The sequence below is a fragment of the Ciconia boyciana genome, chromosome 1, assembly GCF_034638445.1.
Source record: "Ciconia boyciana chromosome 1, ASM3463844v1, whole genome shotgun sequence".
In the NCBI taxonomy this organism is placed as follows: Eukaryota; Metazoa; Chordata; class Aves; order Ciconiiformes; family Ciconiidae; genus Ciconia; species Ciconia boyciana.
The window spans coordinates 50,870,647-50,897,141 of record NC_132934.1 but is presented as its reverse complement, the minus strand read 5'-3'; the positions used below and the strand labels follow the sequence as shown (position 1 = coordinate 50,897,141).

Below are 26,495 nucleotides of genomic sequence, written 5' to 3'. Positions count from 1 at the left end.
TTGAGCTACATGCGGGTAAAAACAGTTGTTACTGAAAATGATAGTTCTGGTTAATATTTGAGTTGATGTGTTTGAAAATGGATGCTAGAGTACTAAAATATATAAAAAGTAATTATTAATACAAAGTAGATAATAATTTGAATATTCTTATAGAACATTTGATTCTTGAACTTACACAAGATTTAAAAATCTCAGTGGATATTGTAAACAGGTTTTCATTTTTGTTTCTCCTAGTTTTTACTGTCAAATGGGAAGCCTTTTTACACTTAGTGTTTATTGTAGGAATATTTTGTGTGTAAGGTACAAATCTGTTCTGCAGACATACCTCTCCCCAGTCCACTGCATCATGGCCTCCAAGTGCTGCTTGTTACCCACTAGAGCAGAAAGTGAGTGACTGCCAGGCCTCACCATGTCTTAAGGTCGAGATGTCAGGTTGTCACCTATAACCTCTTTCCAGGCAACAGCACCTTAGTTTTCCCCTCTTTATTGTTGCAGTCTAAAGTAGAAAATAAAATCTATTGTTCTTGTGTTAGTTGCTTTTTTTTTACTTTTTCTTTTACTTTTTTTCCTGCAATTGAACCTTTTAAATTCATCCCATTTAAAAGAGACCTCACTGTCTACTTGAGTTGCAGAATATGCTGTACTTTGTGAAGTCTTGCCTCTGCTTTGGCTGAGTCAGTGGAAGAAGCTTTAAATTGCTGATGGGAGGTTTGAAAACATACAGAACTGATGATAACTCTGTGTTTAAGGAAGCACAACTAACTGCCTTTCCCACAGCAAATATTCGGTTTTCTTCGTTTTGGTTCTTCTGCTTTCCTGCCAGTGAGCACTTCCACTTCCATGCAAGGTGGAGAAAAAGGGATACAACAGCTCTGACTTGAATCTTTAAGAGGGAACCTTGCTCCTCAAACTGTCTCAGATCCCTGCTGGCTAAAGCCTGTTTGATGTTGTTTACCATGACAACGAGGGAAATCTCTGACAGAGATAATGGCAAGGAATCCTAATAAAAATACAGTATCACCGAAAAGACTTCTGTCTAACATATAATTTATTCTACTGAGGAGTTGGTGAATCCATGCCTGCAGAAGAATTATCTTGCTGGGTGTTTTTGCATCTCACTAGTGGGTTGGTTGGTATAGTTTTACTAATGGATGACTTGACAGTGTAATGATCTTCACTGAAGGCTGTCAGCTGTGTTTGAGACCTTTTAATTTTGCCCTCCCCCTTTTCTGTTGTCCCCCACCAATGCAGCAACGCCAGCAAACATGTCAACGCAGAGCTGTTGTCCCTAGTGAAGTGGGGTCCTTGCAGAATTCCCCAGCTTACATGAGGGAACAGCTAGAGTTTCTGTAGGACTCCTAGTATCCTCTGTCCTGTTGAGATTTGTGGATGTGAAGGATTCCTGACATCTTTTTATTCTGGGGTTTCATGTGCCCTAGATTTCAGAACTGCAGTTTTAACTTTCTATTTCTTCATTTGCACTGCAGAGCTTTAGAAAAGTGCTGCCTGGCATTACTCTAAACTCCTTAAGGCTTTCCCTCCCGCCTCCCCCCACAACAGATATGTTGAGCTCCAGAAATTGTGCAAGGGTACAGTATTGTACTAAACATGAATCTAACATTGTTTTCAAGTCAAGATTATGTATGCCAAGAGCTTCATTGGATGTGAAAAAAGGAGTATCACAGTTGGAGTTATGAATATAATGTGGTTATGTGGCCATGTAAGTTGCTGCATAATTGTAATTTGGTTTTAACTGTGAGATCCCACAACTATGGTGCAGAATTTAAATTTCATTTCAAAGTACTGTCTGTGTAGTCTTCTGTGGTTTTGGATATTTAGTTTTCATGTGAAGATAAAATGACACAGTGACATGGGCGTAACAAAAATCTTTCATCTTAAAACAGTCTCATAGAAGCATGAATTGCTCCTCTTCCCCCAAATTAGGTATGTTTAAGTTATGACACAACTAGCCATTTTAAAATGTAGCTTTAAAGTTCAGCCTTTAGCAGGAAAAAAGACAAATGAAAAAGGTTTTTTCAGTCCTCCTGGAAGTAACGGCAGATGGGGAGAAGGCTGCATGATGCCCCTAGCTATTACTCTTTGTTCATATAAGAATTCTTAGATGTATGGAAGGATTATAAAATACATTGCAGCAATTATAATAATATCAGATGTCTGTGTAGTATCATCAGTATGTAGGCTGAACCAGAGAAGACCGACTTGCTGCGTGGCAGAACATGGCAAGCAGTGGCAGTCTGGTTCTTCTCAGAAGTGTTGCTGTCTTCTCTGCTTAATTCCAACATATGGCAACAATAGCCCAAGATGTGTTCAAAATAAAATCTTTTCTGTCGATGTAGAGTGACAGATCAGACTTTTTTAAAAAAATAAAAATTACTCAAAGGCATAGTGGTGAAAACTTTTCTACTTTTCTTTAAAAAACCACAACTGTGAGAAGTGTTAGCCATAAGAAAACAAGAAATGGAAGTCCTTCACTGGAAGTCCTCCATTCTGGCCATAAAAGTTTGGCAATGTTTCATCTCAGCTTTGCTCTTCAAGACCACCTCAAGGGCTGAAACAGTAAAGTGGTTCTTACACCATCCTTGGCTATTTTGCTGAGCTGACTGCGGATACATATATTAATATTGGTTTCCAAAGTGAGACTTCTTTAAAATAAGTTAGGTTTATGGCCTGGGTGAAGAGAATAACAAAGATCATCTTAAACCCTATATGAGCATCTTCAAATGAGCATTTTGAAGATGCTCATATAGGGTTTAAGATGATCACTTGGAGAGGGAAAACGTGTTCTGTAGAGCTCTACATTTGTCACCTCAATGTATTAATTGTTTTATTTTCTTTTTTTGTGGGGTGTTATGCCTTATTTCAGAGTTGCACCTGAAACTCTGGTATCTAGACCTCTCAGATGAATGTTCATTCTGAGCTACTCCTTCCATGTTCAGTTTTTCACTATAGTGACTCCTGCATAGTAAACACCTTATGGAAACAGCTGCGCTGCTGTGGAGCTCAGCATTTCTATGAATCTCTGCAGACTGGGATTTGTTTCAGTATCTGATAAATCCTCATAAAATAGAGGGCCTAGACTTGATTGTTAAGTTAAGTGCCCACAGAATTAAACAAGATTAGTAGATTAAATTATGGGTACATTTAATAAAGCCAGGACTGTTTGGTTTTTTTTCCACTAAAAAAGGCATTAAAAACACTGGAATATTTGAAAATAAATTTGAGGAAGTGTGTCTACTAACAGCTTTTGTGACTGCTTGTTTCCATCTTTCATCCATCCATTTTATTTTTTCTGCTTTCTAACGGAGACACTTAAATTTGAGGTAAATTTTTTGAAAGCTTTTTATTCTTACAGTAGATTTCTGTTGTATCAAGATAATTTCAAGAGGTTGTTAAACAGATGCATTCCTGTTTGCTTATTGGTTCATTAATCATATGGACACATCAGCCAGACAATATTCATCCATGATATATTTCCATGTTAAGAATGAAATGTGGGACGGGCTTATTGAATTGTGAGTGAGAGGAATGTATCTTTATGCATATAAATTGCAATTCTAGTTTGAAAGGCTGCAGTGGTGTCCTTCTGCATGTTTTCTGCATTATATTCTCTCAGTAGTGAAATATCCATACTCTGTTTTCTGAGAACATCCTGGAATGTTTGTCTGCCACAGACAGATCCCAGGATATGTTTTAGCTAACAGCTCTGTAATGAAACAGCCTTGTAAAGCACAGCATTACAGAAGGTCAGAATTGATAACACTTTGTAGACATGTACTGTGTTGATATGTTCTCTTTGGTCTTCCTTTTTCTGTAGGAAGGTTGTAAATAAAAATGTTTATTGTCTGCTACTTCAGTTCTACTGCTTTAGTTCATTCTTGAATTCAGCATTTATACATTTGTGCTGAAATCTGTGATTATGAGAACAATAGGAAAGAAAACTTCTTTAAAAGGTCACTATTATGTAGTGTATTCAAAGTGAGTGCATTCATACACAGCATACTTTAGGGCAGCCATTGTTACCCATCTAAAGTGCTTGTTTGCTTTCATTACTGTATTCAAATACCGTACAGTCATTTATATATTCTGTTTTGTACCAATCCTGTTTAATGGGGTGGTATTGTTACTCTAATTATGCTGACCTGCAGGGTTGATGTGTCCAAAAGTCACACACCAAGTTTGCATCAGAGGCCAGACTGACTTCTAGTGCCTTTTCTAGTACATTTCCCTTACCAGGGAGGCAAAGCTTTTGGCCGTGTAACTGCAATGACTTGGGAGGGTTTCACCTTGAGCTATAACTGTGATAATGATTAATGGATAATCTGTTGTGATTTTCATTGGTGGTGGGCTCAACCTGGCATTTTCTTTTGGGGCGGGGCAAATTTTGTCTTCTGAAATAGGACATGAATGAATCTCCACTGGGAAATTATGCTCAGTGGTACTTCTGTAGCTGATGGTGCTCTGTAGATGAGTTTGCAGGTGATTTTTTTCTTAAGCTGTTTATTTGTATACAAGATGCTTTTTATTTTGACACCAGACATCTTGCTTCTGTTTGGGTTATGCATGCAAAGCTTTGTTTTAAATGTGGAATTTTCTGTTTGTCTGTTCAGGCTACCATTAACCAGTTAAGAGCTGAACTGGCCAAAGGACCTCAGGAGGTAGCTGTGTATGTTCAGGAGCTGCAAAAACTTCAAAGTTCAGTCAAAGAGCTAGAACAGAAAAACCAGGTGAGAATGCTGTTATTTCCTATGCTTGTCAGTTCACATTAAAACGGAAACATATCACACGTTGTCTTGGGAAATGCTGAAGACTGTAACAAAACACTTCTTGGTATTGCAGAAGTTGAGAATTCCTTTGCCATTTTGCTTAACATAGGGGATATCGTAATGTACAAGCAAACACTATATTTTAACAATCATCAGTATGTTACAACTGAAATCCTCAGTGTTGTTATGACTGCAGATTTCTAATTGCTGCAGTTTATGCTTATCTATCATTAAGCAATATTGCCATGTCACACATTAAAATAAAAAAGCAGTACCCTTTGAAATATTACAATTTTTGCCTAAAAATCATAATTCAGAAGACATTTTGAGCTCTCTTCCTTGGTCTTCCAGTTTCTTAGCTTTTAGATTGCACTCCTGTCATACTTTCTGACCTTTTATCAGAGTCATGAATGGTAGCGAATTGAAAAAACACTCCAGAAGCTTCTCACCTTATAAGTATTCCTTGAGAGCTTTTATCAAAGCCCTTTGAGCTTGCTACATTCTGTATTTGCATTAAGAAAGCATGTGTTGTGGGGTAATAAATGGAGGTAAGGGAGGAAAAGAGTCAAGGACAAAGATGCATGCTGCTTTTTGTTGCCTGTATATATAACACTGCGTATGAACTGTAGACATTACATATGTGTATTTACCAGCAACCTTGTCAATCTTGGAAAATAAGAAAGGACAGAGACCAAACAGTGTGTATTTAATGTAATCTAATATTAAAGCAGCATTTGCAAAGAATATAAGAAGGTGCAAGTAAAATTTGGTAAATTAAACTTGCCTTTAGTAGGCTAACTCTTGGTTTGGCTCATTAAATCAGGTGCAGAACTGAGATGGTGAGAATTGTCATGCTGTACTTTTCCACAGACCAGCAACACTGAATCAAGCTTTTGGCAAAATTATTGGTATACAGTATAGAGCTCTTGCCTGAATATATTGCTATTCCATTAACAACGTGGAGTGAAACAGGTTGATATATAAGATAACCATACTTTAAGAGAGCGTCCTCTGCTATGTCAGGTTAATGCCAAACACCACTTGAGGAATAGGAAGAAGAGAAGTGGCAGTGAGCTACTTTCCCTCTTTCATTTTCAGTGACTTTAAGCAGTTTACAGCCACCTCTTTATACAGCTTTTTGAAAGGCGATATCCATAAGAATGGTATGCTAGCCAAGGAATCTTGGCCCTGGTGGACTTGGACCTAGAATTGGAAAAGGTAAGACTAGCTTCCCAAATAACAGAAATTGCTCCCCCTTCGAACAGTTTGCACTCCTTGAAGAAGCTGTCATGGAGCGGGGAGGAGCCATTAATGCAGGACATAATATATTGCATTTTGCTATGTACATCCGTTTATAATTCCATTGCAATGCAGGAAGATATTTCTGGGCATCAACGCAGAGTTTTTCAAGCTCATGTACAACCTCAAGTAAGCAGGCTGCTGCTTATATATTCAAGAGCTATACCGAGAAGAGCAGATGACGAGTAGATAAGATCAGTTCTCTGAGATCAGCAGGAATTCCCTTTCCTTCATTTGTAAAGCACTGTAATTATGGGGCTTGGCTTGCCTTGCAGAGGCCAGTAATGGCCTGTAGCCCAGAAGAGACCTAATGTGTGAAAAACCTGCGTATTCCCTGAAGTATAAGACTTGTAATTACAAAACCATTGCATGTGGGACTTTTTGTTTATTTACTTTTAGGAAAATTGTGATGCATTATCTACAGGGAATAATGCTTAGGTTCCAACCTTCTACTGATGTAACTATTCTGAAATTTGGTCAGTGGTCTCAGAGTTCTTTCTTTAATGTCTGGCCACTGTCACTACTAACATGTATTACACGGTTTTTTCCATGGAGCTGTTATAAAAGAAGGGATCAGTGTGGTGTTCCCCTTGGTATCTTGTGAGCTTTGAAGGCTCAGGGCCATTTGTTGAGTGCTGGAACACACTGTCATTCCTTCTTTCTTTTCTGTGGAGATCAAGGCTTGGGGAAGAGAGGTGGCTCGTGTGTGCCCATGTATCCCTTTATATATCTGGGATGCAGCTGGGGCATGCATCCAGGTAGGAAACACTGCTGAGTCCGCTGATGTAACCTGAGTGAGCATAGCATGGCAGCTCTGTGGCCTCGAGTCTGCTCGTGGGCTTCAGTCATGCACGGAGGCAGCAGGCTGTCGGGCAAACCCAGCTCTTCTCTCGTGAAAGCAGCAGTAGCTGTCTGCGACTCTGTCTGGCCGTTTGTGACTGCAGAGGGTGTTCAGCTGTCAGGGGCAGTGGCTTTAAACACTGGTATTCATAGCTGTATTGATCATTAGACCAGGGAAGAAGAGAGAAAAGTAGCGCAGGATGTAGAGCAGCATCTCCAACCGTGTGTAGCTGCTGCTCTTGGCTGTCCTTTGGATAGCTTGTAAGGTGATGGTGAAGAGGCTTTGCTGCTTTTTGTTTTACATAGCGTTCCTGAAAACTTCCCAGAGTCTCAGTCTGCTTCAAGACAACAGTAACTGTTTGTCTTTCTTTTTTCCTCCCCCCCGCCTTGAAAATTTAAGTTAGTGCCCTGCACTGACTCTTCATAAAGTATCTCATAGCAGTTCTACATGTGACGTGTGGATCTAGTTATGAAATAGTAGTAAGATTAATACCTTAGCTCCAACTTGCCCAGCTATGACGAAAAAGGTTCTGTGGTGTGTTGGTATTTCAGGAACACTGTTCAGTACAAATGTTAATGATCCTGGCTGGTCATTTCTCTTTAATGAAAAGTGAATTGCAACTTTATTTTATATTTTGAGGGTGAAATATATTCTAAAAGCAGTGGGAGCCTTGCCACTGACTTCAGGAGGGTGAAGATGGCACCTGGCCTCAGTATGTTCTTTATGTGCTTTATTCCTGCATGTTATATATGCATATATAAAATCTTCTGCATACCTGTAACAGCAACAAGTTGTTTTATTTTTCAAGAAACATTTCAAAATATACTACTTCAGGGCTAGAATTCAATAGCCAAACTTAGTCTTGAGCTAGAATTTTTGGCTAACTTGTATGCTTTAGAAAGTATATATTTTTTTAAATGGACATGTAGGACATTAATTATATTTGTTCTCACATGGGTTGCTGGACTGCTAGATTTGTCATTTGGAAGATTGCTTGTTTTCTCACCTTTTTTTTTTAATAGATTCTTCTGTTTATTTTATCACAATTGTAAAATAGAAGTGTCTGTATATGGTTTATAACGACCAATATAGTAATCATTTGTTAAAATCTGTAAAGAACAAAACTGTTTAACTGTTCAACTTATTTGAATAATTTTACAGCTTTTTCTTCTGGCAAAACAGGTTTCATCCCTGGATACTGTGCAGGAGCGCACTTTTAAGATGCCCAGCATAGCTAGAATTGCAGCACTGTCTTATCTTTGGAACAGTGTTATTCCAAAGTTGCAGAACTGTCTGAAGTTTTGATACATAAGACTGACCTCAGTGTTGGCATTTTTTCAGGCTGGAGTGCTAGAAGTGTTCTTTATTTTTCTGTATTTTAATTGAAAGGATCACTAGATACTACAGTAGTCACTGAAACTGCAGGAAGAACAGAAGCATTTAAAAGGTGTGCATAGTAATGCTCCACGGAGATAGATATCGGTAGATGCTGCAATAAATGGAACCTGCTGGTACCTTTCAAGAAGATGGAATGAATTACCTGGGTTGGATGATGATGATGACCAGGGCCTCCCTGCAACTGTATTTCTGTGCTTCAAAAAGTGCCACTGGAAAATTGAAGTGGTTCTCTTGGCTTCTTTGTCCTGCATGGAGATCTCTGAAATTCTAGTTAGTGCCTCAGCTAAGCTTGGGGGAAAACCTAAACTTTCTGGAATTATATCTTGTCCATTAAGATATTCAATTTCTATCTGAATATAGTTTTGATTAGTTCATGAAATTTGATAAAAAGCATTATTTAACAGCTGAAAATTATCTGTAAATAATTTTTCCCCCCCGTATTTGTCTCAGCATGTAAATTTGATAGTATGACCTTAGACCCTGCAATATTTAGTGTTGTTAATGAGATAAAAAAATCTGACACTCAGCCATGTTCTTGCCTTTCCTTTAGGGAATCCCAGTTTTTAGTATTTTCAAACTCAAGCAACCATCCTCTTTGAGCTGATTTGTATGCAAGGAAATTAGATGATATGAATTACAATGTAAAAACATCGTCTTCTAAAATGAAGGTTAAATCATTAGTGTTTCATTCTGTGATTTATCAACAACACAGATTTTATTAGTTTTCACAGGTTCTCTTCCATAATTTGGATAGCAGATCATGCTGTAAGTATAGTGACAGGGCAAAATTAGGATACTTCTAAAAATGACCAGCATGTTAACTGCACGGGATTAGACAGGAATTAAACCACAAATGTTGTTGCTTAGGGAATTGTGTGAAGGACAGTGATACTTGAAAAATTTTCCGTATGCTAATAACTCAGATTACTGTTTCAACTTTTCCCCAAGCAAATGCAGTTGTAATAACCTAGAATTTGAACGTTCAGGGAAAGCACATTAGTCTTCAGGATACAGAAATAGAGTTTGTGTGATGTTCTCAGTAAGAGGAAGTCAATTTATGTGAGAATATGAAAAACAGTTGAAACTATGTGCTGTATGGGCTCCAGAATTAACTTGTGTAATATGAAATAGAGGTCAGTATTTCCTTTAATAATGTTTTTGAGCAAGTTCTTCACTGTTCAGCATCAACACTTGAGAAGAAATTTGAATAATACATTGAACAGCTGTAAGCAGAATTGCAATTGAACTGCTGTGTAACTCTCTTCATAGAGTCTGACTGAGAAGCTGCTGAAGAAAGAACAGGACTACACCCAGCTAGAAGAAAAACACAATGAAGTATCTATGAGTAAGAAGAATGTGCAGGCAAGCTTTCACCAGAAGGACCTGGACTGCCAACAGCTTCAGGCAAAGCTGTCTGCATCTGAAGCCTCCATACAGAGATTACAGACAGAGCTAGGTGAGAAGGGGGAAGCAAGCCAGAAACTTAAAGAAGAGTTGTCTGAAGTAGAGACAAAGTACCAGCATCTCAAGGCGGAATGTAAACAGCTCCAGCAGCAGAGGGAGGAAAAAGAGCAGCATGGTCTGCAACTCCAAAGTGAACTCAGTCAGGTAAGATTCCTTAAGCCTCCTAGACCATCCTATTGGGATGGTTCCTTAAACCATCCCATTAGGGTTTTTTAAACTGAACATGCATGTTTTTCATGCACATGCATTTGCATTTCCTTATTGAAGGCGAGTAACTAACCAGAACTTGTATTCGAATAAATATAAAGCTAGCTGGTATTTGAATAAATGTAAAGCATTCTTCCTAGCACTGCAGAGAATGAAATACAATCACCTCTTTCCCTTAGAGTAGTAAAGAAAAGAACAGGCAAAAAGAAGAGGCTGTGATAAGAGTGCAGAAATTCTTTGGTATTTGTTTGTCGTTATGTCTGAATCTTTTTAGTAGGTCCAAACTCTTGTCAGGGCAAATGAGGATAGTTGTAGCCCCTGTGTCACAATCAAACTCAGCAAGATCTACAGTTATAACCACCTTTCCACATTTTTATTTCTGGGAAGGCTAATGTCATATCTGTCTACCTGTAGTATAATTCCCCTTTTTCTAAAAGGGAAAATCTTACTAATTCAGTTCTATCTGGAACTCTTCTTAAAAGTATCGTTATAATTTCAGTTTTGAAGATTAAGATTGAATGAGCATAAACTTTGTAGCTTATTTCTCATGTTCTGATTTGACTTTTTTTGTAAGTGAATAAAAAAGCCTTTAGCTGATCTGAGACAGGTTTTTTGTCTGCTCTTTTTCTCTTACAGTGTTAAATGAACTCTTCTTTCATCCTACAATTTTTCCCCTCCCCTTTTTTTGTTGATGCATTCCCTGAAATAAGGGAAGTATTGTCAAATGAGAGGGCAACCCAGAATATTGAGTTTCCATGACAAATATGATAATAGACAAATCCTAAGAAGTCAGCAAGTTTGTTTATTCTGGTTCAGTAAGGTAGGTGAAGCTATAATGAATTCAGGTTATGAGAAAAACAAATTCAGGTAGAGTATCAGAAGTAGTTTCACTTCTAGTAGTAATTTTACTACTCTATAGGAAGTTTGAGAAAAGTGAGTTCATTTTACATTAGAACTGAACAATGCTTGATTTGCTTTAAAATTGAATAGTGAATACGGTAGGGAACACTTAGTGTGAAAAACAGGGGTAATATGAAGTCTTAATATTGCTTCCTTTGTGTCTCTCCACAAACACCTTCTCTTTATGTTGCTGATAGCTATGAGAACACCCAGAGCATAGGTCCCCCCACCATTTACATATTGTTCTGCTGAGTCCAATGAGTTATGGAAGCAGGACTTTTGTATTACATTGAGCATACTGACATTTGAGGCTGGTTGAACTCTGTTTTATCTAGTGTCTTGGGGAGTCGTGTGTTAGACTGGAGCAATATTTGTGCATAAGGAATAATGTCCAGTCCTAAAATGGAAAAAATAATCTGTTTTTTTGTTAGTATGACATACTTCATTTTAATCTGTTGCTAAAGCTTTATCATTATAAAGTGAGTGTTTCTCAATTTTCAACCCTTTGTCAAGTCAGAAATAGATTAAGTTGAAAGCTGTGCATGTATAGTTTATCTTGGAAGAGCTGTGGCTTGGCATAACTTCACTTATGTGTGTATTGCATCCCCAGAATGACTTTCCTTCTCCCATCAGTCTTCTGTCAGGGGGAGGGGAGGTAATTATATTAGTTATCTGCTCAGGAATCCTCACTTTGTAAAACTGCCTCAGTCTGCCTAGGAAACATGTATGCAAGCTTCAGAAGCACAGCCAAGAGGTTGAGCTGAAATCTGGCTTCAGTCTGAGAGGGCATTTTCAGGCAGGGTTTTTGGGGTGGGGAAAATGAAGGAGGAGGAAGGTGAGTAATGCATTGCTGAATGAATTCCTATGAAAGGAAATGGAGGCATTGCACATTTTCTGGTGATACCACGGGGAAGGAAGACAGTCTAAGCAAGTAAACCTGAACAAACTGATGGATCTCAGGATGTGTTTTAGACATGTATTGTAAAGGAATAGTGGAGGAAAAAAGCCCTTAGTACGTGGTATAAAATAAAATTAAAGCCAAGCAAAAACTTCTCTTCCTCTCTCTCCCTCCAAACAAGAGTTCAGTTACTATTGTCATGAAAAGACTAAATTTCTCGTATTTGTTCACTTAATACTTTAATAGAATTATCTTTTTATGCATGTAGTCCAATAGCTTATATTAACACAGTGAATGCTGCTTATGAAGGTATATGCATAGTCGTTTAGTCAAACCACATTTTCAAAACTCAAAACTTGCCATCTTCTCAAAACTCATTTGAACAGATGCATGTCTGGTTAAGTTTGTATATTTTAGAATTCGGGTGATGTGAAGGAAGTGATCTTCACAATGGAAGGAAACTTCAATGGTAACGTGGGTTCCAGCACAGCAATAGGAAGAGGGTAACACAAGAACATATGGACTCCTTCAGTCTTGAAGAAATGTTAATTGCTAATAAATACTGTTGTTGTTGAGAAAATTTGAATCTACTTGATTGTATCTTTGAAAGTCTAAATACTTTTTTTTTATGATTTTTGTATTCTTTAACATAGGTTAATCTTGGATTTTATGGTTCTGTTTACTCAAACTCATTCCTAAAGTCCTTCAAAAATACTTAACTGTGCTTGTAATAAAAGTGACTTTTGTGAAATGTTGTTTGCTGATTTCCCCCTTTCCAGATATTCTCTCCCAATATTAACATAGCCATGAATAGTTATAATAGTTATCTTGTTGCACCCTTTCTTCATTAGATCTTTTACCTCCAGCTCTTGTTCATATTTTTAGTGAGGAGGAAGTATTAATAATTTAATGATTCCTGTGGAAAAAGACAAATGTTCTTGATCACTGGAGGAGAGATTATGGTCTCTTTCCTCACCCTGTCCTCCCTCTTCTCCTACCTGTCTCTTAACTGTGCAGTCACACTTAGCAGTCAGCATCTCAGCCACATGCTGAACAGCTTTTCATTCACAGTTTTTGTGGTTGTGGACACACAAACAAATAATTTAGCTTGGTTTCCTAAGAAAATAAGGCATAGACACATTTGTTTCTCTGTCTCCATCCCCTGTAACTTTTGCATTGTTTGATAACTTCAGCCAGCTTTTGACAAATGGCCCAAAGGTCTTCAGCGTTAGGTTCTTCAGTGTTAAATTCTTGTGGAAACAGGCAGCTTGGTAAAGGAGAGAGACTTATGTTCATGCCTCACCCCTCCGTGCCTCGGGGGAAGATTTAATATCATCAAAACCACTGTTCCTTTTTCTGTCCCGCTAGGCAGCCAGCTGGTCAACAAGTGGTAGCTTGCAGTGAGCAACAAGATTGTGCTGCCTTTTGCCTAGATATTAGCAGGGATTTGAGGAAAGCATGTGAAAGGTTTAGGGATATTGAAGGAGGACCTGGAGTTAAAAGGTGAATGGTTCAAGGGTCTTGGACAAAAATTCATAGGGAAGCAAGCTTCATTCATCCTGATACCTGTACAAAATTCTTGCTGTGCTGCGAGGCCTGATCCATTCTCTGTTTTTTGCATTGAGTTGAAAGTTCATTTGTCTATCCGTGAATGTGTTCATGTAGAAGTAGGCAGGAGGTAACCCAGGACCTATAGTGACAGTTTCAAATAGAAGAACAGCTGATTTTATGGAGAGGGCTTTTTATAACAGTGAATAGTAAAAGGCTGTCCTTGCACTTTGAAGGTGGTGCAGTACTGCTTTTGATGACTGAAAGAATTATGAGGCAGGCTTAAGTCCAGCTGGAAGAGTGCATCCCCCTACTTGCTCTCTGCTGCTGGGAGGTGCTGGACTATAAGTCACCAAAGTTACTGTGTACCCTATATTGAAGATGCATGTATCTCTTCTCTACAGAGAATGAATGCCATTGATGTAGCCAGGTCAAGCTAAAAATTACGCTCTTGCTAGTCCAGCAATGCAGAACAGTATATTGTGGGAGCCAGCGGAGCAGGTAAAGGCATGGTGCTTCAGCCACTGGATCTGCAGGGTGTACGCTGTGTAAGATGAGATTGCTCTAAGCAATCTATTTTACATGATAGTCCTTATGCCTTTGAAGGATTGCCCTCTTTGTGTTTCTGTTAGGTCTCTGTAACTCATATTGAAGGGCTTCTGTAGATAAACGAGGATGTTTCTGAGTCCCTCCAACCTACTTTTTTTGAATATTTGTTCATGTTTGTGCAGTTGATGCTGTTCTTTAACATGATTTGTGTTTGAGGTGTATGATGTCCATACATGACTTCAGGAGCTCATGTAGTTGTTTTACTCTGGGTTATGAAAACTTAGGGTAAACATTGCACAAAGTGAGTGTAAAATACAGCGGTGTTGGCTGAACAATGACTAAAAAAAATGGATGTCTTTTTTTTTTTTTTTTTTGTAGTTGCACAGTAAACTTCTAGAAACGGAGCGGCAGCTAGGGGAAGCGCACGGGCGGCTCAAGGAACAGAGGCAGCTCTCTAGTGAGAAACTGATGGACAAAGAGCAGCAGGTGGCTGATCTGCAATTAAAACTTTCTCGTGCTGAAGAGCAGGTAGGGGCTTTTATGGACACTCTAGTTTGCTCTGGTTCTGATAGCCTGGGCATCCTTGTGATGTTGCGGTTTCTAAAGTTTGTCCTTATGGGAATTTCATTTGACTAACATCGGTAAAGTCTTACAGTAAAATTGTTAAAATCTGCCAAAATGCCACTTGCATTACAGGTTTCATAAGGCTAAATGCTTATCAGATGCATGGATGTTCATGGTGCTTTACAGATAAACAAAATACGTGCTTTTTTCACTTAGGAGCTTTGTCTAAGGATCTTGTGAGAAAAAGACTTGGGTTCACCTAAGCTTGTATGGGTAAACTTTTGTGTGTAGATATTTTTGTGAGATAAAGCCCGACATGAAGAAAAAATGAACGTAGCATAGCAGGTCATTGATAGTTAATAACCTGCGTGGGGTGGATGGGCAGAAATCACTCGTTTTATTAATTTGTATTTGTTTTAATGAGCATCTTGTATATGTTGCTGATTTTCTGCTGCCTGTATGGGGATTGGCCAAATATCTGAGTGGTACGTTGTCAAAGCTTTAAAGCTTTTCTGTAGCTAATTTGCAAAGCCTTGACCAATATAGAAGTGGAGAGATTGCTAAACTGAAGTTGCTACTAAAACTGCTAATAATAGTAATAATAATGTTGTTTTACAGGTATCTATATTGTCATGTTACATCTTAACTGTTGGAAAAAACATACTAAAAATCTCTTATGTTTTAGACTTTTGAGAGCTAAAATACGTATATGTCTGATAGTTGTTTTATAGTTCTCACTTGTGATATAGAATCTCACCTATTAATAGTAATGAATGCTTTGGTTAGATTTTGATTCTTTAACTAGCATCACACACTTTCATTTTTATACCAGTTTTCAAATATTCGTGTTTAGAGTAAAATCTTTTAGCATTAGAATGAACATTTAGCACTATTAGCATACTGAATGGTGCTTGTTCACTCATTAGGCTGTTTGGTTTGGTTTGGTTGTTTGGTTGGTTGTTTTTTTCAGCTAAAGGAAAAAGCATCAAATTCCACAGAATTGCAACATCAATTAGATAAGGCAAAACAGCAGCACCAGGAACAGCAGACACTTCAGCAAAACACTACAGCAAAACTACGAGAAGCCCAGGTAACATAGTTATCTATCCTCATGTGAAAGTGTATTTCAGGATTTCATTAGTTTAATGTTTTCTCGGTAAAAATGACTTGCATGACTTATACTAGTTTCAATAAATTAACTTGTAAATCTAGAACAGAATATACAGAGAGTGTTTAACAAATTTATCCAACATTTTATGCATTAATAACTCCTAAGGTCCCTATAATTAAGGAAGCTGTTATGCGATTTTCTAGAATGATTTGGAGCAAGTACTACGACAAATTGGAGATAAGGACCAAAAAATTCAAAATCTTGAGGCTTTGCTTCAAAAAAGCAAAGAAAACATCTCTCTGCTCGAAAAGGAAAGAGAGGACTTATATGCAAAAATTCAAGCTGGTGAAGGAGAAACTGCAGTTCTTAACCAGCTACAAGAGAAAAACCATGCATTGCAAATACAGGTAAGAACTCAGAGACTTGGTTCTTTTCTCTCATTCTCATTATTGAATTGTGCTTCTTTTTTTTTTCTGTCTCATCAGATATGGCATTAATCTTTTCTGTACTTTGCTGTTTCTTTGACACTTACTTTAAGGATCTTAGTGTAAATTTCACAGGACTTGTGTTTTGGTGACCTCCTTGCTATCAGCATAGGGGAAGGAATTCCTAGGTGTTTCCTATGTACATATGCTAGTATTATGTGCTTACAAATAATTTTTTGATACATATACATGTTTGTTTCTCTTATTTTAAAAAGAGGTTTAATTCCTGCTTTCAACAGCAAAATTCAGTTTAGCCTGCATCTGTTGTCTCCTTAGTATTTTGGGTTTGTTACACTAAGGCCAAATTGACAAATCCCTTTTGCTTCCATTTTTAAGTGGTAACCTGTTTAAACTCTGGTATTGTGTACAATATAGCTTTACTGTAATAGTTCAGAAGAAGAAATGTGATAGTGTTGAGTCCCAAAGCCATGACAAGACATGCTAAAATTCAAAAGATTTATGACTTCCTTGGACATGCTGTTCCAGCCTTCTTTTCTAATTACCTTCTTTTTTTTAACTGCAGGTAACTCAGCTGACAGAGAAGCTGAAGAATCAATCAGAAAGTCATAAACAAGCTCAAGAGAATTTGCATGAGCAGGTGCAGGAGCAAAAGGCACATCTAAGAGCTGCTCAAGACCGTGTGCTCTCCCTGGAAGCAAACATCGCTGAACTAACCAGCCAGCTAAATGAAAGTAAAGAGAAAGTTTCACAACTTGATGTACAGGTAATGGAACTCTATACTGTCTGGTGATGATAAAGCCTGCTTGTGATTTCTGTATTCTCTCCAGAGAATGTACAAAGCAATTTGGGAAAAAATTGCATGTTTCTAACAGACGAATGAAGTAGAATAAGGCAGATAAAATTGAGGAAAATGTAAGTGGATTCAGAATAGCAATAGATGGCAAGTGTTGGGTTTTTTGTTGTTGTTTTTGTCTATGTTGTTTTTGTTGTGTGTTGTTTTTTTTTTTTTTAATTTAAGAAAACCCAGAGTTCATAATTGAGTTGAGAAAATCTGTCCTCAAGCATCTCTTTTTGTATTTGTAATGATTAGCCATCCAAAACCCTGCTCTTACCAGTCCTGGATTGTCTGCCCTAGAGTGAAAGTCTGTCAAGTCACTAAACTCTTGCTGTTGCCTAGAAATTTCCTGTGCTGGTGACTTTTGTTAAAAACAAAACAAAAAAGTTGCGGGCCACCTTGTTGTCAATTTAATTTACTAAACAAAGAAATTCCCCAGTGTGGACTCAATGTGGACTCTCCTACTATTAAGTGCTGATTAAGCTAAAAGCTGCTAATTATGTTCAGCTATCCCAAAGAATAAATAACATTTGATCAGAAGTTCTTGCATAGGTACACTTGGAGCAGCTAGTACTGTTGTTGTTGGATTAATACACTGTGGTGTCTTTTGCATTAGTGTTACTCAGTTTCCAAACAGGTCTAGGAACTTCTTCCAGTGTAGCTTTGTGATGTTTTTACTGGTCTTTGCTACACTCTCTGAGTTGTTTTTTCACCAAGACATTAGAGCTAGAACTGAGTAATCTATGGACTGTTGCAATGGCTTTTTAAGGCAATGTGAGCTTCCTTACAGTCTTCAGAGAAGTGGCATTTCTATTAGGGAGAAAAACAGTAAACCACAATAGCAGGTGACCCTGAATATTGTCTCTGCACCAACACCATTCATACCCCCCTTCTAAATTTTGTTTGCTGGGTGTTTTGGAAGGAAGGGAGGTTGCTCCCTAAAAGACAGCTAGGAGCAGAGAAAGATTGTATGCATGTGGAAGCACATTTTTGTTGTTTCTTACTCTTTCTGCTTTTAAAAATTTTGGAAGCCCTTAAATGTGCAGGTAGTCTGAGGTTATCAAGGTGTGCATGGGTGTGAATGCAGTAAGTCTCTCCCATTGTTCCTTGTTAGTAGGTAAAAATATTTTCCTAGAATAGAAGATGAGTGGGACTGGTGGGGTTTTCTTTGTTTGTCTGTTTTTTTTAGCTCAAAGTAAGAACTAACTGTGGCTTAAAATCCTGATATTTTTCTAAACCTTGAAAATCTTTCTTCCTTTTTTTTTTTTTACACTAGCACATGAAAACTACTGATTTTACTATTAAACTTACTGATGAGTATAAAAAAAAATTAAATGAGCTACGGTAAAATAGATGTTTTAGTGAAATACAACTTGTCTTTCAGGTAAAAGCAAAGACTGAATTGCTACTTTCCGCAGAAGCATCGAAAGCTGCTCAAAGAGCAGATCTTCAGAATCATCTGGACACTGCCCAGCATGCACTGCAAGATAAGCAACAGGTTATAAGCAACATATAAACATAAAGTTTCTATGTAACCTAAAAAACTACTTAAAAACCTAAGAATAGTCTAACTAAATAAACACGTGAATATGTGAATACAAACTAAATATGAATACATGTGAATACAAACTAAATAAACATGTGAATATGCATTTGGAAATCATCATTTAGGATATTTTAACCACGTAATATGTATTCAGTTCTTTTTGCTGTAATCTGGACCAGATATATTTTGCAGTGTAAAGGATTTACTTAGGAATCCACTCCTTGCTGTAGGATTATGGTTCAGAATCTAAGCTGTCCTATTGGGGTATAATTCAATTCTCACCTGTATGTTATGACGAAAAGACTGTAGGATGCACTGGGTACAAGTGAAAACTCTTAACTCTTATTGCAGATTCAGATAAATTCAGAATCAGATGCCTGTATTCAGAAATAATTATCTGTGTGGCAACTGACACAAAAAACCCAAAAGATTGTTGTTAAAATTGCATGTTTTAATGTGTGTTAATCCTAGTGAAGCATTCCACCAGCTGCTGATTCTAATATTTGCATTGTTAGAATCAGTGCTGCTGTGGTCTTCATGGAAATATCCAGCAGATGCTAACATAGCACCATTTTTTAGGGTGGGAATGTAATTAATTGCTATAAGCAGATGATTTCTTTTTGCAACTAGTAAATAATTAATTAATAATTAAATAAATCAGCTTGGTTGCAGAGCAACAAGCTTTGATGTAGCTGTCATCCTAGTGGTTACTAGGTGAATGTGTTCATATCTTTTGTGGAAATTATGTTGGTTTGTGTTGAACCAAATGTTTGAAATCATCTCTGGTATGTGGGGAACTGACTGTTTCCATGGTATTGGCTTTCTTCTTCTGTGGTGCTTGATTTCATGAAGACAGCAAAAATTTTCTCTAAGGTTTTGTAGTGTTACTTTCTAGTTACTGTTGTACTAACTGCAGGATCTAGTGTGTTTATTACTTCAATTCCTCTTCCATTTATAACTTAAAACACCTTTGTTAAGATTTAGCCCATAGCCTGTAAAGTTTGAGAGGAATATTGAGGCTTTAAAAGAAATTTCATCAGTTCAACAGAGAGAATTTGTGCACGTGTTTGTGTTTGCCCTCTCAATTTCCTGCCGCTCAGAATAAAAAAGAAACATTATTTTGCTTTTTAATTTGAACACATTAGATCATTTAAAGCATATGTGACATTAGTCACTTTTGGAATTTATTTAAAAACTAACAACCCTCATATTTTTATTTTACCTCAGGAGTTAAATAAGGTCAGCGTTCAGTTGGATCAGGTTACAGCTAAGCTGAATGACAAGCAGGAATACTGTGCTCAGCTGGAAGCCAATCTTAAAGAGTACAAAGAGAAATGTCTTTATTTAGAACAGAAAACCGAAGAGCTAGAGGGACAGCTTAAGGTTTGTATTGAACACAGTATCTGAGCTTACAGAAACTGATGTTCTCCGCTGTTTGGTAGTATGTAATAAAAGCTGTGCTCAAATTATGGGGGAAGGATTATATCAATACCACTTTTGTAGGTTTTCTTTTTCACTAGTGTTTCCTGATCCACCCTTTAATCCTATTCTCCTCTTCTTCCATGCTAGCATATCACACTAAGAAGATAGGCTTAGGACATTGCCACTATACTGTCATTTTCCTGTACGTATGCTTCTACCAACCTCTGTGCTACCTGGAAAGTGTTATGAGAGGGAACATGAATATTTCCCGAAATTAGAGTCTTCAAGTTCAACCTTATACACTTTACAAGTGATAGCAGGGAATATGTGTTACATTGGTTAGCCCAAGTTAACACTACCTGTCTGGTTTAATTTATTTCTAAAGCCTTTCAGTAGGCTTCTACAGAGGCTTTTTATCAAGATTTTTTTTATCAATGTTTTTCCTCTAAGTTGATCTTGAGTTTTGCATTCCATTTCTGGAACCAGTTTTTTGCTTAAAGTACACATAATTGTGGCAGAAGGTTTGCAGAACCTTTTGGTGTTTTGAGATACTAATATTTTCATTTAAGGATATGAATTAGTCCTAATGCTTGAGACCTTTTAAATTTGGGCTTTAACCTTTGTTCAATATTTGTTAAGCATTCTTGGTGGTCAAAATTCATGATACATAAAACCATAGGATGCTGGGATCTTAGAAGCAATGCAGAATTGGTTTTGCAGTGTTGTCTGTTTTGAGGGAGATTAGCAGTCTTTATGCTCAAGACTGAGTGGGGTGTTTTTCCTAGCTTATGTGCTCTATGGAAGAGAAGGAAGGTTGTTTTCCCTGTGTGAAATTTTAAATCAAATGCTATTAAAAAATAAAGCAGTCATACATTTGCATTATTAGTGTAATTATTTTGTGCTTCCATCTCTCTCTTCTTTTGCACACCGTTTTTTTTTCTCCCCACTTTCATTTGTGTTTTTATTTTTCATCCTTTTGCTAAAGTTTCACAAGTAACCAACAGACACAAATGCTTGGGAGGAATACAGTGCTTGCTTGCACAAGATTTTACGAGGTTCCTGGTAGCTGAAGTGTGAAACTGAGCAGGGTTGTTGATGCTGTCAACAGGAATGCAATTCTGTGTAAAATCTTGGTGTCATCACCATTCTTTGGGATTATTCCAGTTGAATGCATGGTATTTTAAAAAAACAAAATTTTTTTAAAAAAGAAAACAAAAAGCCCTTAGGAATTTTCTCAGAGAAACTTGACCATTTTGTTTTATGGCCACTACATGAAAGCAGAAGTGCCTGTAAAACAGCCAGTGTGTTGAAGAGTCTAAGCAGTGCCCTTTATACTCCATGTAAATGAACAAGTACATTTGAAAAAAAAACCCAGAAAAACCTCTTCCAGGCGAGCATAGCATTTCTTCACAGCTGTAGTTCATGTCTTTGGTTTTGTTATAAAGAATGGCGGAGCTCTTGGCATATGTTTCATCTGAAACTGCTGAAACTACTCAGTGGTGGCTGAGAACCCGGCCCCAAAGCTGAGCACTGTGTATGGCCTTCTTTTGTATAGGTGTTTTGGATAGGCACTTTAAGGGTTTCTGCTTTTTATCTATCACTTTGCAGTAAAGTGACTGCTTGGCCTTTAATTTAAAGATGATTTCAGAATGTTTTACCAAAATAGTTCAGTTCTGGATGAGCAAGAGATTTGCAGGAACTAAATAATGAAAGATAAACAGCAAACTAATGAAGTAGGTAGACCATGTGCAAGAATTGTGGCTGCTTTCTACAGTGACGACTTTCTACAATAAATGCTACTCGCAGACTAGATGACTTTTGCTTTTTATTGCTATTTTTATGTTGTTGGTTGTGTTCTGATGGCTCTAACTTTTTATTTTTCTGTCTCAGAAACTCGAAGCTGACATTCTTGATGCTAAAGCAAGCAAAGAACAAGCTCTTCAGGAGTTACAGCAGCAGCGACAGCAATCTACAGAATTAGACCTCCGAACAGCAGAACTGAGTAAACAACTTGAAGCAGCAAGAGAAGCGTATGCATTTCCTGTGTTACAGTACTTTTCAAAGTCAGACATAAAACTAGAGTGGTTTGGACTAGAGTTGAAATTTTGTTCTTCTCTCCGGTGATTTCTTAAAATCATAGATAAGTGATGTGTTCCCTCTGCTACGAGAACTTGAGTTTTATCCCACCTGTTTTCTTTCACTCTATGTGCCATGCAGACTCCATCCACTATGTTGTCTCATGTGAATCACTGACTGCTGTGATTCAATACACTTCTTCAGTTTATTTACTGTGCTTGTTGTCAGCTAAATATCTGAACACTCTGATGTAGTGAGGTCCATCTTTAAATATCCATAGCTCTGTAACTTTTTTCAAAGACTAATTTGCAATTTATGCATAGGCAGCAAAGGGGTAGTTTCTGTTCGTTATAGCTGAGGAAGAAAAATCCATCTCAAAATAGTTTTTAGAGTTGCTGGTATGTCTTCATTGGAGAGACAAAATGCCCATGCTCTGGATGAAAAAGGTATGCTTTGAAGTAGTTCTACAGTTAATATATTAAATAATAGAGACATTTAATGACACAAAACAACCCGTGAAGGAGAATTGAAAAAAAAATAAATTATTTTTCTCTGTGTTTGCAGGATGTCTAATGCTAAATTGGATTTGCAGAAGAAATCTGAGGCCCTTGAACAAGCAAAACAGCAAATTTCAAAGCAGGAGGAGGAGAAGGCCAGCCTCAAACAAAACCTTGAGAAATCAAATCAAGATACAAGTAAACAACTCAAGGAATTAGACTGTAAAATGCAAGCAGCAACATCAGAGCTGCAACAAGTGAAATTAGAGAGGGATGCTCTATTAAAGGACCTTGCAGCTACCAAAGACAAGCTCTCAAAAAGTTCTGAATCCTTCAAAAAAAGAAAGGAGGAATTAGAAAAAGAAATACAAAAAGGAAAAGCAGCTGTGGCAGAAATGGTTAGTAGTTTCTTTCATTAGACATCGTTTGGTGTATTTACAGTCTGATAAAATGACTTTGCTTTCTGTCTGAAAACAGTGTACATACAATGACAATGCATGGAAACTAATTGCATTAAGGAAAAAACAAATTGTGATTTTTAGTAGTTCATACATGTGCCCTACCTTAAATTTTTGTCTGGATATTTACAGTAGTAAACATCAGTCATACCACAACAGGATGTGTTTTTCTTGCTGCATGCCTTTAATATGCTGAAGAAACTAAATGGAAACAAGTGGTGAAACAATTTGATGGGAAATGTCCCCCTTTTTAAAAATACATCAGCAGTATTGTAACAACACAAAGTTATAAACCCTTTGCTAAAGTGCCACCATCTTGAAGATGACATTTTTTTTCTGAGGCCATTTTAATTTCCTTTCTGGAGTCTTTGTATATAGAACTTTCCTGTGCACTTGTCTGGACACGCCGGAAGGCTGCGTACTGCAGGCAGAGTAACACCGTCTGTTGTTTGGGGAGATGCCTAGCTTAAGGTATTATCAGAGTACTACAACTATTTGAGTTTCAGAAAGGTCTCACAAGTGGCATTATAACAACAAGTGCTTGACCACCAGAGCAACCTATTGTGGTAAAGAAAGTGAACTCTCACTAGCCTTAAAATACACCTTTTTCTTCCCTCTTTTGCTTCATTGGTAATCTGAATGGGAACTATATGAATACATGTTTTATAGATTTTCTTATACAGTTATTCTAACACCCCTGCCTCAGACATGGTAGAGGTGTCTTTCTCATTCCCTTCTCATCTTACATGTTACCATTTCCCAGAACCCGTTCAGAGCTGCTTTTATTCTGATCTAAAAAAAATTCTGCTCCTAGTTAAAAACCCCATTTTTTCCTTTACTCTTTCCCCTTTTTAAGATAAGCCTTTTTGTTTGCTTTACTTAGTTACTGCTGTTTAAATATTTGTTTCTCCTAAAAACTTGAAGGATTTTCTCCCCAATTTAGACTTAAAGATAGGAGTCTAGATTCTGCTTCTAATTCTGTAGTCATTTGGAGGCTCACCACAGTCTTAAGTGATAGTATTTGGAGTTAAAATGTAGTTGTATTTGCATACAAGTCCTACAAATGTACTTGCTCATGATTTTTAGAACATCAAGAAATTTTGGATCCTGAGGAAAGCGGTGAGCCTACTGCTTCCCACAAGAAGGAGAAGGGCTGCCAACAGCAGCTTCAAACAGGGAGACTATCCCTAATCAGAAGAACTCTTTGGCACATGGCTGCGTTTGTTGGTACAGGGTATCGGCTGTGTTCAGCTTAGATTTACCACTGTTAAAGTTTTGAGAAGTTTTGAGCAGAAAATATGTCTGCAGCTGAGAAGGAAAGCTTTGTCACTGAAAAGGAAAGCATTATTTTTCAAGGCTTTGTAGATCCTGCAAAAATACCTGGTACCCGGTCTTAGAAGCTCACCAGAATATTTCCTTGTCTTATGTTTCTTAGGAAAAATCTTGCCAAGAAGTAAAACACCAGCTCCAGGTACAAACAGAGTCTGTAGCTAAAGAGAGGAATGAACTGAAAAACTCACTGGAAAAAAAGGAGGGGGTAAGCTGTCCGCTTAGTTTCAAAAATACAGAAACCAATAATAATAAATATTTGAAAGATTCATTTTCAGCCTCACATGCTGGGACCAATGAGAGATAACAAGGTTGCAGTTCTCTAATTGTAACCTACCTGGGGCACTGAAATAAGGTGATACTAAAAATTTCCTAGATGTTAATGTGAAGCTTTAAAATACAGGTTTTACTCCTACCTTTCTGTGCCCCACGTACCTTAGTGGGGGATTTTAGCCCTTCAGGTTTTTTCATTAGTGAAACAGTTACTTGGTATTACCATGTCCTCAATTTTTGTCATACTTTCGTACAATAAAAGTTGTTATCTCGTATCCTTAGATCTGTTTTAGTCTCAGGCCTAATCAGTATGTTCTCTGTGTGGTTGACAGGACATTTTCAGGTATCCTTGAAGGATTTAGTTGCTTTCGCAAACTTGTGTAGGTCATTTCCCTGTGACTGCATAAGGACCAAATGTACTTATTTTTTAAAGATGAGCATTCAGACTGGAAAATCATGTAGTCCAGCTGGCAGCCTGAAGGCCAAATCCGCTTTCATGGATTTCTTTACCCAAGCTGTCACCTGTTCCCTAAAGGAATCAGAAAAGATATGATCAGTGGACACAGTTTGATGGACTGTGATGGACTCTTACTGCCTGAAAGAGGGTTTGTGGATGTGCAGGTGTGATGGTAATTGCTCTGTGACTACTGCTGCTACTCCCCTGGCTCCTTTCTTGTTCAGCAGAAGCACTACAGTGCTCTGTGGCGAGTGCAGGAGGATGAGTTTGGTATCTGCTGCAGTCGACAGCAGGAGAGCCCAGACCACTGCTGGCTTGAGAAAAGTTGCCTGCACTTAATTTGGAATGGTGAAAAAAGACTGCAGTTGCTCTAAGGGTAGGAAACTGGGAATAACAGATTATTTTAATGTGTTATGGTAGCTCTCAAAATCTACTTGCCAGTGTTCGACCACCTAGCTCTGAAGCAGAAGATAGCAGCAGCAGCACTGTGGGATGGTCTGGTTCTGTGTACAAGAAGTAACAGTAGCATCCTTGGAAACTGTTTCCTGCAAATAATCTGCAGCTCTTTGTAAAAACATAAGAGTGGGCATACTGGATCACAAGAAAGATATAGCTTGGTATTTGGTCTCTGGCAGAGGAAAGGAGCAGATGTCTAGAGAAAAGCAGAGTAGGGCAAGCCTTTCAGATTCCTACAGTCAGGGGATTCTCCCCAACTTCTAGCAGTCTTTTGGGAGCTGATTTCCTGAAGCTGTATCTTCAGCTTTTACAGCTTTGACCAGTTTTTCATCTGTGAAATTGTCTGTTTTTTGAACTATGTCATTTGTCATCCACACAGTTCAATAGGCAGTTTCACATACTACAGCATGTACAAATAGTGATTTAAATTAAAATTATATACAGTTATTTAATATTTTTGAATATAGATTTCTAAGCAGTTGTCGATAGAACTTGATTCAGCACGAGCGCAAGTACTGGAAATGCAGGGCCTTCTGAAGGAGAAAGAAAAAAGCGAGCAACATCTCCAGGGAAAGCTGAGAGAGTTAAAGGAATCTTTTGAGCAGAAGAAAAAACATAGTGAGACACTGCAAGCTGAATTAAAAACTGCCCTTTTAGAAAAGGTAAGACTGGCCTCTCTTACTCCTTTAAGAAAATTAATGTAAATTTCTCTGATAAATGCAGCTTTTATGTCACTAACTATGTCACTATCACTTTGTGATAAACAGCTGTTTGCTGTAGTCTTGTTGGAAATGATAAGGTCAGGATGTGGAAACAAGGTCTTCAGATGCTGTTGGAGATAGATAGAAACAACATAATCTACAACAACAATAATAAAGTAAAAAGAACCAGTGCTGAAATATGAATTCTGTAGGAACTGAGTTTCAATAAAGTGATAAAAATGGCTAGATTGAATGTGTTTATTTTGCTTCAGGAGACAAGAGCTGCCATTTTCTTGTAAAGCAGTAGAATTTTGTGAGAGTAGTTTAGACAAACTCCACAGTGTTTTGGAATGTCCATGGCAGTTTTAGACCAAGTCTTCTCTTATTATACCAAAAGAATTTATCTGAGTGACAGTATGAAACTCATAAACCATAA

The 26,495-nt window shown here is 37.6% G+C and overlaps 1 protein-coding gene across 3 annotated transcripts in view; it reads left to right on the top strand.

The window, feature by feature from the left end:
• Positions 1 to 26,495, top strand: part of EEA1 (early endosome antigen 1) — a 78,531-nt gene that overhangs the window by 31,863 nt on the left and 20,173 nt on the right. For all 3 annotated transcript variants that reach the window (XM_072865190.1, XM_072865207.1, XM_072865199.1), the window contains 12 exons: positions 4,629 to 4,745; positions 9,592 to 9,930; positions 14,267 to 14,416; positions 15,423 to 15,542; positions 15,767 to 15,970; positions 16,572 to 16,772; positions 18,229 to 18,342; positions 19,618 to 19,773; positions 21,703 to 21,842; positions 22,453 to 22,783; positions 24,279 to 24,380; positions 25,826 to 26,020. In XM_072865190.1, the coding sequence (XP_072721291.1) occupies positions 4,629 to 4,745; positions 9,592 to 9,930; positions 14,267 to 14,416; positions 15,423 to 15,542; positions 15,767 to 15,970; positions 16,572 to 16,772; positions 18,229 to 18,342; positions 19,618 to 19,773; positions 21,703 to 21,842; positions 22,453 to 22,783; positions 24,279 to 24,380; positions 25,826 to 26,020 (2,169 nt within the window). The remainder of the gene's footprint in view (positions 1 to 4,628; positions 4,746 to 9,591; positions 9,931 to 14,266; positions 14,417 to 15,422; positions 15,543 to 15,766; positions 15,971 to 16,571; positions 16,773 to 18,228; positions 18,343 to 19,617; positions 19,774 to 21,702; positions 21,843 to 22,452; positions 22,784 to 24,278; positions 24,381 to 25,825; positions 26,021 to 26,495) is intronic.